At 46.9% G+C, this 17169-nt stretch overlaps 4 protein-coding genes across 4 annotated transcripts; 3 read left to right on the top strand and 1 right to left on the bottom strand.

Moving 5' to 3' along the window:
- Window positions 1–96: 96 nt before the first annotated feature.
- On the top strand, window positions 97–2169 carry N7500_003430 (NCA2 family protein; the record flags this gene model as incomplete). The annotated part of the gene is made up of 4 exons (XM_056674576.1): window positions 97–113; window positions 178–1686; window positions 1750–1875; window positions 1932–2169. The coding sequence occupies 4 exons, from the start codon at window positions 97–99 to the stop codon at window positions 2167–2169; spliced, it is 1890 nt and encodes a 629-aa protein (XP_056535101.1).
- Window positions 2170–2879: 710 nt separating this feature from the next.
- Window positions 2880–3613, top strand: srgA (Rab family GTPase srgA; the record flags this gene model as incomplete). Its single annotated transcript, XM_056674575.1, has 3 exons — window positions 2880–2909; window positions 2973–3240; window positions 3294–3613. 3 exons carry the CDS (start codon window positions 2880–2882, stop codon window positions 3611–3613), a joined length of 618 nt encoding a protein of 205 aa, XP_056535100.1.
- Window positions 3614–4227: 614 nt separating this feature from the next.
- N7500_003428 (putative AAA family ATPase) lies at window positions 4228–6566 on the top strand (the record flags this gene model as incomplete). Its single annotated transcript, XM_056674574.1, has 2 exons — window positions 4228–5760; window positions 5844–6566. 2 exons carry the CDS (start codon window positions 4228–4230, stop codon window positions 6564–6566), a joined length of 2256 nt encoding a protein of 751 aa, XP_056535099.1.
- Window positions 6567–7440: 874 nt separating this feature from the next.
- atrA (protein kinase MEC1) lies at window positions 7441–17051 on the bottom strand (the record flags this gene model as incomplete). The annotated part of the gene is made up of 27 exons (XM_056674573.1): window positions 7441–7449; window positions 7597–7858; window positions 8295–8458; window positions 8520–8638; window positions 8695–8867; window positions 8937–9059; window positions 9112–9200; window positions 9258–9382; window positions 9431–9628; window positions 9679–9958; window positions 10018–10212; window positions 10263–10362; window positions 10430–10591; window positions 10652–10744; window positions 10797–10894; window positions 10944–11250; window positions 11303–11771; window positions 11831–12371; window positions 12438–13667; window positions 13719–13964; window positions 14024–14503; window positions 14585–14681; window positions 14738–14890; window positions 14942–15340; window positions 15399–15697; window positions 15752–16416; window positions 16472–17051. The coding sequence occupies 27 exons, from the start codon at window positions 17049–17051 to the stop codon at window positions 7441–7443; spliced, it is 7656 nt and encodes a 2551-aa protein (XP_056535098.1).
- Between the last annotated feature and the right edge of the window lie 118 nt (window positions 17052–17169).

The following is a 17169-nucleotide window of genomic DNA, read 5'->3' as shown; positions in this document are numbered from 1 at the left end:
TGAATCCTTCTGTTATTCCCCAGAAGATCCAAGGTACCTCTCTAGGTACGATGGTCAGCTTTTGAGGGTGTACCTCATACCATTGGAAGATTTGGGATGTCTGTTATACGAGAGTAAGTGCGACACAACTCCTGGGGAATAAAATTGCACTTTGTACTCAAATTGTTTTTCGCACAGAACTGTTTGTGGCATCAACACTCAGCTTGATCGCCTACAACAACAGACTGCAAGCTCACAGAGATTAGATACCACGGATCTATCCACTGAATCTCTTGAGTGCAGTGGTCAATTGCAAGATCTTATCAGCTCCATATCAGTGACTTCGAAAACCCAATCCCTTCTTTCTCCCAATCAGTTGGCAGACTTACTTTCGGGTACGTTCTCTCGCCTCCAGGTACAGACCGCTCTCGGTGATGGAAACAGTACACAACTTTCGGACTATGTTTGGATAGTGGCTGCAAAGGCTGCTATTCAGGCATCAGGACTGGTCATGAACACCCTCTTGGACCAAACACTTCAACTTCATGATGAGACCTATTACTGGGGTGAGATGCTAGGATCTGTCTGGCATAGCGGTCTATATACCGTCCAGAAATCTCCAGCGCAATTTTTTCACTGGACGAAGGATGCATGTCTCGCTCAGACCTATCCAGGAGCCCCATCCATCACTGCTAGATGGACCCGATTTTACCACATTGCCCGCCAAAGTGCGTGGAGCCTCGGGGGACACTCCATGCGCGCCAAACTGCTATCCCCGATCAGATCGTCTCGGGCAGAGATGCGGCAGAAACGAGACTTGCTTCTGGGAATGAAAGACCTCCATACCAGCAGCCTTGGCATTCTGATGGAAGGATGGCATCTCTTCGAATCGAATGACTCCACGAGTTTATGCCCCGGGGCCATAAATGCCCAATGGTGCGATGCAGTTCGTAGAGCAGTGGCACTGATCGAAGCCATTTTTGAACAGATAGCACTTGAGCCTAGCACTCACGAATTGGAGCAAGGAGTATTTGCCACTCTGGAGAAGGATATTCACACACAAGGGAAGAACTCAGTGCAAATACCTCTGGATTTGATTGAGCGACTTGTGCATGTTCTTCGAGAAAAGTTGCCAAAGCATACCACTTCAATGTCATTGTTCATTCGCCGCCACGGACGCCCTTCACGCATAGTCCGCTATTGGTTACCTGTCTCAGCTGCTCTACTTTCAGGAAGTGCATCGATGAGGTTTTTGACTAACCGTCGCGAGGAGATCATTCAGTCGATCGTTGATATCGGTTCCACCACTATCGATTTCTGGGGTAACTGGGTTGTGCATCCCATTCGAAAACTCATCGGGACAATCAGACATGACGAAAAAAGCGAAATTGCGATAATGAGCAAGGATAGCCTACTGGCTGATCGAGCAAGTCTAGAGAGAATGGTAGTGGACTTTGTCCGCGACCGCCCGGATCCTCACCAGGGTGTGGTGACGGACACCACCGCCATTGTGAATTCTGTCAAGGAGGGTGATTTGACTCCCGTTCTCAAGGCATATGAAAGGGACTTGCGGTCACCGTTCGTGGGGACCGTTAGGGGTGATCTCATCCGCGCCCTTCTGATACAGATCCAAAAGACGAAGGTCGACGTGGAAATTGCCATCAGTGGTATCGATGCCTTGCTGAAGAGCCAGGAGCTTGTGTTTGGGTATGTTTCCCTTTTTTCGGGCCTTTTCCCTCCTTACATTTTCTAACCATCAATGTCATTCAGATTTGTTGGGTTGACTCCTGGAATCTTGGTTTCCTTTGCGACCATGAGGTGGCTAGGTAGCCTTCTTGGCAGCCGACGAGGACTGCGAAAGGGCAAGCAACGACATGAACTTAAACGTGGATTGCGGTATGACGTTCTTGAACTGGTGTATAGCTTTCACGAGACTAATCGCAAACATGCAGGAATGTGGCCCGTATTTTGACTTCTTCCACGGTTTTGTCTAATGGGACTGTCGCTTATAAGGACTCTGGACAATTGATCTGTGAAGCGGAGGCTCTCCTTCAGAACGTGAAGATAAGTTCTGGTGGTATTCAATACGAAGAGTTCCGAGAAGACATACAAGATCTCTTGAATGTTCAGAATGGAGTGGACAAGCAACTTCGCGTGATCGAGAGGATGAGATGGGCGTATTTCCAATAGGCGTTGGTGACAGCATGGTTGTTTCATTTGATCTTTATATATTGACACCGAATATTAGACCATGGGTGTATTTATATATGTACACATGTAGTTAGGCAAATCATTCATCCCCGTATTCAGCTACCATCTTCTAGGGTTGAGAGCCACGTACGACAGGCATAACACCTGGAGATTTCACCCTAGTATACTAGTTATTATACATCTTACAGATGTTAAACATGAACATGTACATATGTTTCTAGGTCCATAGGCCAGTACTCCGTATATATGTGCCATTATACCCAAGTCCATTATGGTCGCTTACATAACCTCTGACCGTAGTTGCGTTACCCGTCATCACCTCCAAGTGGATCGTTTGACCTCCTTTCCCATAAAACACCCCAAAGTCTTTAGCTCATGCTTGGTTGTGGATCTCTGCTTAAGAATCTACATCTCCTTCTTCGTTTTGATCAGCCTGAAACAGTTCCATCATTTGACGAAAGCTCCTGATCACCCCTCGGACCGACTTGGGAAACCCATCACTAAACCACCTTATTGCTCCGATTCATCCTGCCGCAGCATCTACTTATTCTGCCATCTCCCCAGACCACTTCGTCAAAATCGATAACTTGCCACCCAAATTGACGCATTTCCGGGTCACCTCTCCCACCCATCCCCGGTGCTGCTAGCTTCGGCGCTTACCTTTTACCCAGATATCGCCATAATCCATAATGGCTGGTACACGGAATTATGATTTCCTGGTCAGTATCCATTCAAGCACTCGACAAATTTTCCTTCACGCCCCAGTGTTAACTTTGTTATAGATTAAACTGTTGTTGATTGGGGACTCAGGCGTGGGTAAATCATGTTGTCTACTGCGATTCAGCGAAGACTCCTTTACCCCATCATTCATCACTACAATCGGGATTGACTTCAAGATTCGTACGATCGAGTTGGACGGCAAGAGGGTGAAGTTGCAGATCTGGGACACTGCAGGCCAGGAGCGTTTCCGGACTATCACGACGGCATACTACCGAGGTGCTATGGGTATTTTGCTGGTCTACGACGTGACAGATGAACGATCATTCCAAAGTAAGACTTTCTATCTCCCCTTCTTCGAATATGTGCCTGACCATTTTGTTTAGACATTCGGACCTGGTTTTCAAACGTCGAGCAACATGCCAGTGAAGGCGTACACAAGATTCTCATTGGAAATAAGTGCGACTGGGAGGAGAAAAGGGCAGTTTCTACCGAACAAGGCCAGCTGCTCGCCGATGAACTCGGCATTCCCTTCCTCGAAGTTTCGGCCAAGAACAACATCAACATTGAGAAGGCATTCTACAGCCTTGCTTCGGATATTAAGAAAGGAATGGACACATCGAAGACTGAACAATCTGGTTCTCAGGGTGTTAATATAGACCAGCAAGGCTCTCTGAATGGCAACTCCGGGGGCAAGTGTTGTTAGTTGTATCACCCTTTTGTCTTATTTTGTTTGTCCACAATCCCCCCCCGTGTTTTCAGCTATATTTTTCTTATTTTCTCGTCTCGTTTTTGGTTTTGTTGCATTATCATGTGCCAAGATCTGAATGTCCAAGTTTGATGCCTGAAAAGAATGGCATAAACTTCTGAGTATCATACAAATTTGTCCATATGCTTTGATACCGATAGTTTTTGTATAGTTTTTGGTCTTTTTTTGGTTTCTTCTATCTTTATAGGCTTTGTAGAGTTGGCAACAAGATCAAAATATCTATCTGTAAACTGATATGTGATCCTTGATTATTGAAACTTGGCCGCAACACTGGACAGTCTTCTTTCAAATCCTCTCTCCCCTCTGTTCTCTCTTCTCTTCCCTCTTTACTCTCCTCTCTATTCTCCCTACCCTGTTCTCTGGATAATCTCTTTTCAGAAGCGCTATCTTTGAAGATCTGTTTATCTTTTATCTTTTTTTTTTTTTTTTTTTGGAGTTGCCCCTCCCCCACAAAAAAAAAAAAAAAGAAAAAAAAGAAACGACAAAAAAAGTTCTAATCGGAGAGAGCTAAAAGACACTGATAACACCTTTCTTGACACTTCCTTGCTATCATGTCTGAAACTCGCCTTTTCACTGCTCGTCCATTGTCAAAGCAGCAGGCACGGAAGGATCTCAAAGATGCATTTCGTGTATATCTATCTTCCACTTCGCTAGCCGGTCTAAGGATTCAAACAGAGAGCATCTGCACGCTCCGGCAAGGCGATGGCCCACCGCAGACTGTCATAGCATGGTACGCGTCAGAGAATATCCAGAGTACAGTCGTGCAAATATCAAGGACACTTCAGGATTGCTATGACATCAAGATCGGAGAGAAGGTTTCTATCACTAGGGCCGAAGGCTCGCTAGAAAATATCGACTTGGTGACATTGGTGGATTCTTCAGACCCTGAGAAAATTGCGAAACATGGCTCAATCTCAGAAAACGACAGATCCCACTGGGAATGGGCCCTAGAGGAAAAGCTTCTCCGATGCGGCTGTTTGACGACTGGCTTGGGGTTTGAGCTAGAACTCAAGGGCCAACTCAGGAGTTTTCGAGTGGTTAACATACATTCACAGAACCCTCACTCTAGTCATACCCTTTTTCAATTCACAGAGGCTTCCAAGGTTTCCCTTGGCCCAGTCACAGAGAGAATAGAGGCAAAATCATCAGGTATAGCAGTGCAATCTGCTGGCCTTGGAGGCCTCTCCCGCCAGATCGACGACATCAATGAAATCTTGTCTGATTTTAATATTGACCCGCGGAGGCCAGCGATGCCATCATTCTACGAGAAAACTCGAGGGATTCTACTCTATGGACCAAAGGGAACTGGCAAAACAAGTCTTCTCGCACAGATCGAGAAAGCTGGCTGGAACCAAACATTCAAAATCGACATGTCAACGTTGGGTAGAAGTATCAACGAGGGCGAGCTCAAGCTGCGCAATATATTTCAAGAGGCGGCTCGCTCTAACCCCAGTGTGATTATCATCGACCAGTTGGAATTCATTGCCCCCAAGCGCGCTTCAATTGAATCCCAGTCCCTTGCGTCGGTCCTTTGCGAGAATCTAGATGCTATTCGAAATACATCGATCCTCGTGGTGGCCGCAACGAGGAACCCCAATCAAGTTGATGACGCCCTCAGAACGCCTCATCGACTTGGAACGGAAATTGAGATCCAAGTCCCTACCGCCCAGGACCGAGCTGAGATACTCCATGCCATTCGCGGGCCAGTATCTGCCGGGTTGACCGACGAGATTGTAGAACTACTAGCCGAAAAGACGCATGGTTACGTTGGAGCTGACATTTTCGCCCTCCTCCAATTGGTCTGCCGCAAAGCCCGACGACGAGAACTGTCAGGACAGAATTCTATAGGCATATCGGTCAACCCGATAGACCCATATAGCTGGCACCACGGAGGCTCCATCGATGATGAATCGGCCATCTCATTAGAGATACAAGAAGAAGATATTCTGCTCTCCCTGCAGGAAATCCGTCCCACAGCTATGCGGGAAGTGTTCTTGGAAACCCCAAAGGTGAGATGGTCAGACATCGGTGGCCAGCATGATATCAAAAAACGCCTCCAACAAGCTGTTGAGCGACCCTTGAAGGTAAGATTTGCATCTATACACCAGAAAACCTTTTTTCTTTTTTCTTTTTGAAGACTAATCTCTTTTTTTGAACAAAACCATAGTACCCCCAACGGATGAAGAGACTCAATGTGAAAAGTAAAAAGGGTGTCTTACTTTATGGGCCACCAGGTTGTTCCAAAACATTGATGGTCAAAGCTCTAGCCACAGAGGCAGGGTTGAATTTCCTGGCAGTCAAGGGCGCAGAGATTCTTAGCATGTACGTTGGAGAGTCTGAGCGATCATTGAGAGAGATCTTCAGAAAAGCCCGGGCAGCACGACCAAGTATTGTATTCTTCGACGAGATTGATGCCATTGCTGCTCGACGCAGCAGTAGTTCGGGAGGAGTCAATCTTCTTACGACACTGCTAAACGAAATGGACGGTATCGAGGAGCTCCGAAACGTGTTGGTCATTGCTGCAACCAACAAGCCGGATGTCTTAGATCCTGCATTGATGCGACCTGGGCGATTGGACAATATTCTCTATATCGGCCCTCCGGACTTTGAGGCGCGTCGGGAAATCTTGCGCATCTGGGCCAATATGTCTGTGGTGAACCCAGAAGTCGACTTGGATAAGCTGGCATCTCTGACCGAGGGCCATTCTGGTGCCGAGATTGTGAGCATCTGCGAAACTGCTGGAGATGCAGCACTTGACGACGAGGAGAAAACACAACAAGAGCAAGATGTGCAATGGAAACACTTTGAATATGCACTTGCACAAGTGCGGCGGCAAATCACCGATACTGTCATCCAAGAGTATGAGCGATGGAGAGAGGGCCAGAGGTAAGATCAATACATATTCGCAGATGTAGGCTTTGCTGTATAATAAAATTAAAAGTTCTTGAAGTTGAAGTCGAAGTCAGTTGAAGTGCGTATAAAGTGTCCCTAGGTGATTACCGAATTAAGTTAGTACCGAAATGAACATCCCTTCCCTCAACCACTCTCCCTCTCTCTCTCTCTCTCTCTTGCTTTTCCAACTTCCTCCTTTCTATCTTTTTTTGAATTCAAATTAATCATTTCAATTCTTTTTCACCTACATTTGCTTACTTTACATATTCAATCTGTGTCACTTGAAAAGCCCTTGGATTCCTTCCGCGCGCCGTGCGCTAAATCTTCAACATGTCCTTGAGATCACCTCGCGGACAATCACCTCTACGTTCAGCAGAGCGGGACTCGGACCGAGCACGGTCGCGTTCCTTACGTCGCTCGAAACCTCGAAGTGAAAGCCCATCACGTAGCCTCACCCGAAGTCCATCGCAAGGACGACGCGATCGCTATCGTTCAAAAACCCGATCCAGATCCCCATCGCGTGGCAGAACTCGTTCTCGCAGTCGTAGCCGAGGTGGTCGACGTTACAATAGCCGGAGTGAAAGCCGCTCACTTACTCCCAACCCCAGCCCTCCAAGAAGTTCCAAGGTAAGTGCTGGTCTATCACACTGACATGACTGTCCCACCTAGTCAGGGCCGCCTCCATCAACTTCAGAAAGCTGACTTTCTCTCCTTCTTCACAGATCGTGGTAGAAAAATTGACAAAAAATGTCACAGAAAATCACATCCGAGAGATATTTGGGGGCTTTGGAGAGATAGACTATCTCGATCTTCCAATTAACAAAGCTTGTAAGACTCGTTTTTTGACTCACGATTCGAGATGTTTCTGTCTTCTAACCCTTCTATAGTCATGACAAATAGGGGGACTGCGTACATACTCTACTACGACCCCGCTGACGCCGAAGCAGCCATTGCCCACATGCATGAGGCTCAGCTTGACGGGGCCATCCTGAATGTCTCAATCGTCCTCCCTCGCCGCAAATTCTCACGCTCGCCACCCCCTGCGTCAATCCGAGGGAATGGCGGTCGCCCAAGATACGGCCGAGGACCATATGCAGGACCGCCATCCCCGCCCAGACGGCATGGAGGCGGTCGGCCCACAGAACGCCACGACATATATAGGCCCCAGACTGCATCAAGATCTCGATCTCCTGTTCGCTCCCGGTCATACTCTTCTCGCTCCCGGTCACCACCGCCGCGCCGAGGTAGCCCTCGCACAGACTCGCGGCATCACCGACGCCGGAGCCCAAGCTACAGCAGCTACGGTTACAGCAGTCGAAGTCGCAGTCCAAACCGGAACCGAGGCCATGATCGAAACTAAACATTGAACGCTTTTTTCGGTCTTTTGTCTTGTGTACTGGCTCAGCACTAATGGGGATTGCGCGTGATCTTCGGTGCGGGCAACTGAACTTCTCTCGCAAGATATCCAGAATAGCTAGTTCCATGCAACAGTCAACAAATTCCACTACTGCTTCTCATGTAAGTGCTGCCGCATTTTGCCCTGCACCAGGTAGGAGATGTATACTCGGTGGTCAAGAGGATAGATCGAGTCAGGTACTATGCGAAACAGCGGTAGGACCAAATATAACGAAAGACAGAAGAATTTCACTTTTGTATGGGAGACTTGGATAAAAAATATCACCAGAAGCAAATAAATCATCAGAAGAACGAACACCATCCGACGTACATTGACGCCAGTTTCTTCTTATCCGTTGCTTGTATGATCAGTTCATCGACCTGACCATCCACCGAAAGTGCAATGGGTTGTTTAGACATGAAACCACGGAGTTTGTTTCGAACATCCTCCAAAACACCAGCCGGTGTGTCTGGGACGTTCACATGGGTGCGACGCTAGGGTAACGAGACTTATTAGGAGCTGATTTATCAAGAATTGTAGTTGGAATGTACTCACTCTCTTCCCAATGAAATCGGTTGTTGGATCATGCAAAAATGTCTCGAGTACAGTCATCAAGGCGTCCTCGTTTTGTCGTAGCAGACTGAGCGTGATTTCACAAGTCCTTCTGAAGGGACCTATACCTTGCAAATCAGCATAATATCAAACCCTGAGAGAATCTTTCAAAACTGACCATTGTACCCGTAAGCGCCGAAGGCATCGATCATGTTATGTGTCAATCGGAATGGTACCACCTCAGGCTTTTCAAATGTTTGACCTTTGTCAAAGAGACAGTTGAAATCAACATGTAGGAGGCCACCTGTTCCTTCTTCGAATGAAAGGTTCTCGCCATGCCGATCACCTAGACTATGCATAGCAGAAAGAAAACCGGTCAGAGGCGAAAGCAGGTAGAAAACCCTCAAAGAGAGTACATACCCCAGAACATATCCCACCATTGACATCACAGCAGAAGACCGTGTATACCTTAGTCTTGCTGTAAACCATGCCTCTGTTTCAGGGAACATCTCGATGAACCATTCATGAAGAACCGGCGGGAGCCTGCAACTGTCAGTATGGTGGACTCACGATGATATCGACACAGAAGATTTACTTGGCCAGAATGTTGGTGGTGAATAAGGGTAGCTTTGCGAATGATCGATCAGCGCAGATCTCGTTCAAAGTATGCCTGATCTCGTTGTACTATTGCACAAGTTAGACAACACAGCCTTGGTACCGTATTAGATGTGGTATACTTACATTTGGTGAAACACCTCTTTCGCGCAGTAACTTGATGACGATCTCTCTCAGTGTGCGGAGGTTATCAACCCATTCAATAAGACCACATTCCTCGTTTAGAGGCGTGACAGCATAGGTTTTGATGTCTATTTCGGGTCAGTCTTTGAAATTCCAAAGTTCATGAAACCACTTACACATGCGCCGCTTGCTTGATTCGACGTCTCTCTTCAGGAATCGGTTGATCATGTTGTTGAATTCCATGAGACGTTGATCCTTGCGCAAATCATCTTTGGGTTTGCAAAGTGCGTTATAGATCTTTCCATCAGATCCTCGCAGACTGATTTTGCGTGGCTTTTGAAGCGAGTTTAAGATCTGGGCTTCGTCCAAAACAGCTAATCTCGGTTAGTTTGTCTTGGCGAGAAGCGGAAGTTGATGACTGTACCCTCAATAGTTGTTGGGTCCCGAGGGAAGGCCCTGAAGCCTTTGATGTATTCGATATTCTGACTCGCAGGGAGACTTGGGATCAACATTGCCTGGAAAGGTACCACTAATCGGCATGGCGCGACTTTATGATTAAAGCCTAAATTGCGACCGAGTTGAACTCGAGAAGACTTTTCCTCCACCGGAGCAAGGCAGAGTTGAAGTAATTCCTCCGAGAACTTTGTACCTTGAGTAATCATGCGACGGATTTCCGACGCCGTTGAGGATTCCCCTTTGATTTGCTGCCGTAGTCCTAAGCAAGTTAGTCTCTTGTACTCTGTTCTGGATGGATGATACTTACTATGATCTTCTGTAGGCAGTTATATCCCCTTTTGGCTCGCTCCTTGTTGGAGGACTTGACAACGGCAAGGACTGTCCAAAGACCTTGCTGTGGGAAGTTGTGAACTGCTTTAGCTACAATCCGCGTTAACAGATCATAGACTGTGATGTTAGGGTGACAAATCCTGGCAACCACTTGGGGTAGGATTGTGAACAACTACAAAATGTTAGTGAATTATCCAGGAAAATCACATCTTGTAAACTTACCAGAGCCGCTTGTAAGCGCTTGTCGATGAATTTCCTCAGTTGTACATGCATCTCGTCGAGGCTCTTCTTGCGTTGCGCCTGCGTATGCTTTTGAAACTCCCTAAGGTGCGGTGAGCCGCTCATTAACAGTTGTTTACCAATGGCCACACCGGTAAACTTTTTCTTACTCGTTATCGCCTCTTTTTGGATCAATGGGCTGTTCAACAATCGAGGCATGTTCAAGCCAGAGGGTCAGAAGCTTGGGTAAGGTCTGGAAGACATATTTGGTCCCATATGTCAGCGAGCGAAGATAGTTATCAATGACAAGCTTTGTGGCCTCGCCACTGAGGCTGCGTGTGATCTTGGTTAGTCTCAAGGTAGAAAATGGGGAAGAGGGTTTGATAACTGACTATATTTGAGCTTCCTTTCCCATGGGCTTGGCCTTTTCAGACTCCAAAATTTTGTTGTAATGCTTCCCCAGGTAATAGTGTGCCCTTTCCCACCTATTTTTCCTTTTAGAACCGACCGCATCGAGCTAGTGATAGTCCAACTTACTTTGGATACAACTTAATGGCCTCTCGGTATCTCTGAACAATCGCCTGAGAGTGTGTCTGACCAGCTCTGTCTGTCCATTTGGCTAGCATAAGATGAGCCTAATTAGGTCAGTGTTATGCTCCATGTGAATTGTATTGGATAACACACAAGAGCGGTAGACTCATTCTGATGCTGCCCACGACCTGAAAGAAATGACATGGCTTCAATTTCGCCCGAAGAAGATGTACTCGGGGTAGCTTCATTGGCAGAAATCGCACCCTCTAGAGTCTGAATGGCTTTTCGATGGTGTCCGTCTTTCCAGAGTAGTCGCGCGTGTTCGATAGAAGCAGATCTGTCTTTCAACCGCGCTGCATTGAGCATCGAGTGATACGCTTGACTGCTGAAATTGCCTTTTCTTGAGAGACGGGCACTGGTGAGCCATGCAGCGGATATATCAGAATCCCCAAATTCGCCCCTGTATCGTAGTTCTAGCTGCCTGTTTCGTGCTTTTTGGATCATGAACTCACGTTAGCTCCATTGTGGCTCGTCTCAACCCCAATAAGTATTGTTTATCGGAAAGGTAGCCTCCCAAAACATCCAAGCGTCGGTCTAGGGCACCAAGCAGGCCAGGGCGCGATTGGCTTGATTGTATTTTAGCAATGGATTCGACCTCCGACAAAGCATGTAACCGGAGCATGTCATTATGGCATGCTTGTAGTGATGCTACCGAGTTTGTGGTTAGTGATCGGGCAACGTTGAGCCTGAGCTCGTTGATTTTATCAGTAAACGCCTTATCTTGCTTTTGACGAAGAGCATCGAGAGCTGAGCCTATCCCCACGTTAAACTCTTCGGTTCCTTGTTTGGCACAAAGCTCAAGATAACCCTCTAGCTTGTCCCATCTACCCATTATCCATGAAGCTTCAACCGCAAAAGGCAGAAACCGTGAAGCCGCTAACTCATTTACTTTGAGAACCTCGAAACGAGTGAGAATAGCATCTAGATGATGGTGAGCAAGACGATTGAGCATGCAGATGGTGTCTCATGTTTGACCGTACCTTGTTGGCCAGATTCTTTGAGACAAGTCACAAGATTCCATTGCGCATCGACGTTGTCAGGCTCCTTCTCGAGTTGTAGCTCGTACCAACTCTGCGCCGTGGCCCATCTCCCAGCTTTCCGGTGCTCAAGGATCTGCTGATCAATGTCTAGTGCAGACAAGTGGCTGGAAATGCCTTCGATTCCATCTGGTTCGTCAATCTGGCTATAAATGTCTTGTAATCTTTGGTATAGAGGCTCGAGGCTGGATCGCTCTTGTGATTCTCCCTGGACCTTGGATTTTCGAATGTACTGTTCCCAGTGGAAAAGTGCTTTGGAGAATGATTTACATTCAACAGCTCTCCTGGAGATAATCTCTGGCGGTATTGAGGATAAGAGATTTTCGACAGACTTGATCTGTGATGAGTATTTATCAATGAGCGCGTCGCGGCTTGGATCTTTATTGGAACGACTCGTTTGGTTGGAATTGTGATTGAGGCCATTAAGATGCTTCTTCTTTCCCTGCAGCCATCGAGACAGGTAGTCTAGCACTTCGAAAACGCTCTGCCGCCCTCGTAAGGGTCATTGTCAGTACTAGGAATCTTGATTCGTTTCCACCCGGGTTCTCACCTGGCTACTGCTCATGATGGTCTCGCGAGCATTGTTATTTGTCTCCGGAATAGGATGTGAAAGAACACTCATCAATTCTTCTTGAAGATTTTGTTGTTCTTGTTTGGTCCCTCCCACAATACGATTCAGGACCGCGAACGGTAAGAGGAACGAAGAGATAGAAATATCTTGACCCTTCACAACACGACTTGATATCGAGAAGACCATTTTTGCGTTCTCTCCATTTCCGGTTTGTAGAAGATCTTGCACTAGTGTTCGAAGCCATTCACTGTGAGTCAACTGAGGGGAAAAGAGCGGATAGTTGACCTCAGTATGATTGGTCACGACAGTGACCGTATAGGTAGATGTAAGAAAGGGCGTAAGAGTGTTCCGAACACTTTCCGGAAGCTCTATCCAGCGTTGATATTTCTCATCGCCTTGCAAGTCGCGAGAGCGTTGGGTCAACACCGCGTTCAATTTGCAAAATTTGAGCAAGCCTTGCATGGCCCATGCCAGAAACCCTTGAGCCCTAGTATTAGAAGCAGACAAGAATGCCTCGACCAAAACATGCTGGAGGAAGAAAAGTATGAATGCGACTGTTTCTTCCATTCTGTCAAAGTTGGACAAGACAAGTATATCCTTCTTCTCTTTGATGGTTTCAACTCGGTTTGGATCGAGACAGCCGACAAGCCCGAGACATCGAGCCGACAATAAAGTAATGCTATCTGAGGTGTTACTAAACTTGACACAACAGTCCAGCAATGATCTAGTTAACTGAGCAATCACTGGGTCAGGTTGTTCACTCAAAACGGAGTCATGGACAAACTCCTCATTTTCTGACAGAAAAGGGGCCAATTCCATTAGAGCTTGCTCAACAACGGTGGCATTCTCACTCTGGCAGCGACGAATCAACGCCAGAAACTGGCTTCGAACGTCCATTTGCGCTCTCAGGTCATTGATTTTGGCGTCAAAGACAGCCATCTCTGGAATGGATGCAAGCGATGGCATGGTGTTAAATGTATCTCGTACAAGACTCGAGTGATTTGTCAATATATGGTCAATGAGTTGACATGCGCGGTTCCTGCTCTCTTCGGTCAGATTATCCCAATATCTAATCACAATCGCTAGCGTTTGATCAATTATTGGCTCAAGGTCCTCTTCACTAAGAGAACTGATCAATGTCTTCCAAGCAGAGAACGCATAATCACACAGTTCTTCGATCTCCAGTGCGGATCGAAGACATGCACAAACCTGCAATGTTCAGTGACGAAAATTGACCGATTCGCAGGGCTGTATACATACTTGAGGCAATGCACTACTAACATGACCCTGGGCGATATTGATCATTTCTTCTATGGCTTTGATGTTTCTTCTCTTTTCTGCCAACGTTTGTCTGACTTGGAAGTCGTTAATGGCATTCGCGAATTGTGTGATAATACCGAGAACGTGCTCCTCAATGAAGTGACTTAAATCCGCTTTCTTTGACGAACTTCCATGTGTAATCTTTCGCGGAACAAACGTGGCTAATCGACGGAGGGCTCGCTGGAACTAAACATATTCTCAATAGCGGTCCAGAAAGGATGGGGGATGTGGGAACGAGAACATACCCTCTCTTTCTTTTGCTCACCCGCATCACCAAGACTCTTCAGCAAGTCACAGGCAATGAGAATTGGTTCAATTCTCACCAACTCCGCCAAAGACCGACCCTTGAATGCGGGATCTATCTCTGCTAAAAGGGACATGATCATACCCTCCGGGTTGTCTGATTGCTGAGATAGGAGGAAAGCGAGGATTGCAGCCAGGTTATTCTTCTCCGAGCAAACATCAAAAGCAGACTCGCCTTCGTTGCGACTAGCCCCAATTCTGCAAATGATATCTCGTTTACGTGTCAAAACCAGGTAGGGCAAGACATGGACTTCTGTCAACCGGAGGAACCCATCAACCTTCATGCCAAGCAGATCACATAGCTGTTCAGCCATATACGGGCGAGATTGGAGGTTCTTGACCACAGTCACCGAAAGAGTCCTCCAGTAAGGCCGAAAAAGCCCAGCAGGTGTCAAGGAAAATTGTTGAGCAAGTTTGGATAACTAAATTTACAGGTAAGCTGCCATCATACCTGCTGAATTGAAGAGCGAAGTAATCAGAAAAATAGTCCTTGGGGCACTCACTTCATTGTATGCCACGGCGCAAACATATGGGTTTGGATGACCAAGGTACTCCAAGAGCCGAAGGAGAATGATGTTCTTCTCTTCATCTTCCGATACACTAAACATAATAAATTGTGAGATATAGTAACGAAATCTTGGGAAGTAGAAACGTACATTGCCAGTCCACAGAGTGTCATGATACAAGCTTCCTGTAACGGCATGTCATCTTTCCCGGAAAGATTTTTGAGCCACTCAAGTACGACAACGAAATTGGCGCGACGGATATCTGTTGGTAGATTTGTGCGCACGAAAGCGACTATTGAGTGTCTATAGAATTGTCAGTACCCATTATGCCTTTATTATGGCTATGAAACGCACCCAGTTGCAACACGTAATTCTCTGATTGAGCTCCGGAGTGAGTGAAAACAGAATTCTCCGGATGCAGCGTTTGAGATATGCATTTGATTGGAGTTTGGAGAATGCATCAGAAATCTTTTTAGCGCGATCATTGCAGATATTCGAGGGCCAGGTGTGCGCGTAAGCCTGGGTAGGATGAAATTGAATAGTGACCACATCTCCTCGAATTCGAGATGCTCCTCATTTCCTGCACGATCATCCTGATACTGATCCGTATCGCACGTTTGACAGAGGAGCGTGTCTCGGTTGACAACATCTGAGGGCTTCCTCAAAAGCTTCTCTGCCGTTGCACAGCAGATTTTACCTAGGATGTCCAATAGCTCGGTCTTTTTAGATTCAGAAAGCTCATCATAGGATGCTCTTTTACACAATCACGTCAGCATTTTACAAAGCGAGGTGAATTCCCTTGTCCACTTACTGGATGGAGGTGCGCAGATCTGCCATTGTTTTGCCACAGTCGGATTGAAGAATCGATGATATATTGTCCACGAGCAGATAGAACAGGACATTATTGGTAGACCCTGTTGACAGACCTGGAAGACACAGCCGTTTCGATGCCCGGGCATATTCATTCGGCTCCGCTTGGTGTACGACTCCAACCCTCTGAAATGCCATATCTGACTCCTCAGAAACATCCTCTGGTAACCCTTTGAGCGAGCATACTGTCGAAGGAAGGGCTCCATCTAGAAGCTGAGCATGCAGTGTCTTGAGAGGACTCTGATCTGGTATTAGTTCGGCAAACTACCTGTGCTTTATTCGAGGACAGCTTACCCATAGACACGACTCACGGAATTGGAAGTCGAAATTATCATCTTTGACTTCTGTCAATACTGGAAGCAGGACTTCCCTCAACTTTTGCATCAGAGACTGAGAGGATTTTGCAGTTTCTGTCAAATCGCACAAGAAGCGACTTAGGATAACCTGGACAGAAGGCAACCTTCCTATATTTTCAAGGCCCAGGAAGCCACACAGACATTGAGCCCAGGTAGAAGTCAGACTCATATTTGAGAGCAGTCCACCCGAAGTCGATTCTGGTAAGCAGCATCGGTGCAAATATGTCAGATATTGTAACGGCACAGTTTCGTCTTCCGAAGTGACTTGCGTTCCTTTCATTTGCAGCCATTCGATAATGACCTGTCTAAGGCGATGGAAACCATTTAGTACCCACGAGAAGTTTTGGCGGAGGATGGAATCATGATGCTTTGCACGGTATTGCATTCCACCCTTAGGATTGAATGAATCAAGCAACCGACATGCCAGGGAAACTGTCTGGACAAAGCCACCAAGAGAAGTTTTGCTCTTGAATAACCCGGGAGAGAGGCCCAGGGTTTGGAGATCCTCGATAAGCGATCCATCTGCGGCGGGTATCCACAACCCTCTGAGACGTGTATCCCATGAATTTCTAAGTTGAAATGTTTCAAGAGAGCACAAAATATCTAGCGAATGTGAGTTAGGCGCAAGGTTCTATATTTCTAGAGACAATAAACTGACCTGACGTGCAAGCACGCAGAAATGCAGCAACGGCATAGCTTGCAGGCAATAAACGGGCTTGCTTGGACTGAGAATGAGCTAGGCTCGCGTAAAGAATTTGAATCTTTTCTAAAACAACTTCGGAGGTCCAGGCGGTGCCGAGTCGGATCAGTCGTAGGATTAGCCATGCAAATAGAGGAGCATGTATGTCCTCGCCCAGGATGAGAGGGTCAGAGGATTCCCACAGAGCTTGGGGAGTTTTCTCGATGCTAGCTTGAATAATATCTAAGCAATCAAGGACTTGTCCTTCCAGATCTTGCTTTGATTCGCTTCCGTTCGGGCTACTCTCGAGGCCGGCCTTTAAGACAATGCATATGAGTTTGTTGACATCGGTGACATCTTCGTCAACGCGTAGGTGAGTCTGTGATTCACTTAGAATTTCCTGGCGAAGCTGTGCAAATGTTTCCCGGGTTATGTGTGATTCATTTCCCTGAGTTGCAAGATGCGGTACGAAGCGCGAAGCAAGGATAGACGAGGCAGGTTCAGCTCTCCAAGCGTTCCCAGGCGCGGTGGCCCGTTCATTCTCTCCCTCGGTCGCCATATGGGACACGCATGTTCATAGCATCAGGTTTAGCAATTAAATTCCTCGTGTTGAAACGAATTCCGAAGCTGTGTTGTGTTCAAGTGGATGCTTGAAGTGCGCAGATACGCGGCGAGAC

The sequence above is a fragment of the Penicillium coprophilum genome (assembly GCF_028826855.1).
Source record: "Penicillium coprophilum strain IBT 35676 chromosome Unknown utg000002l_segment0_segment1, whole genome shotgun sequence".
In the NCBI taxonomy this organism is placed as follows: Eukaryota; Fungi; Ascomycota; class Eurotiomycetes; order Eurotiales; family Aspergillaceae; genus Penicillium; species Penicillium coprophilum.
This window is presented reverse-complemented; position numbering and strand designations above follow the sequence as displayed.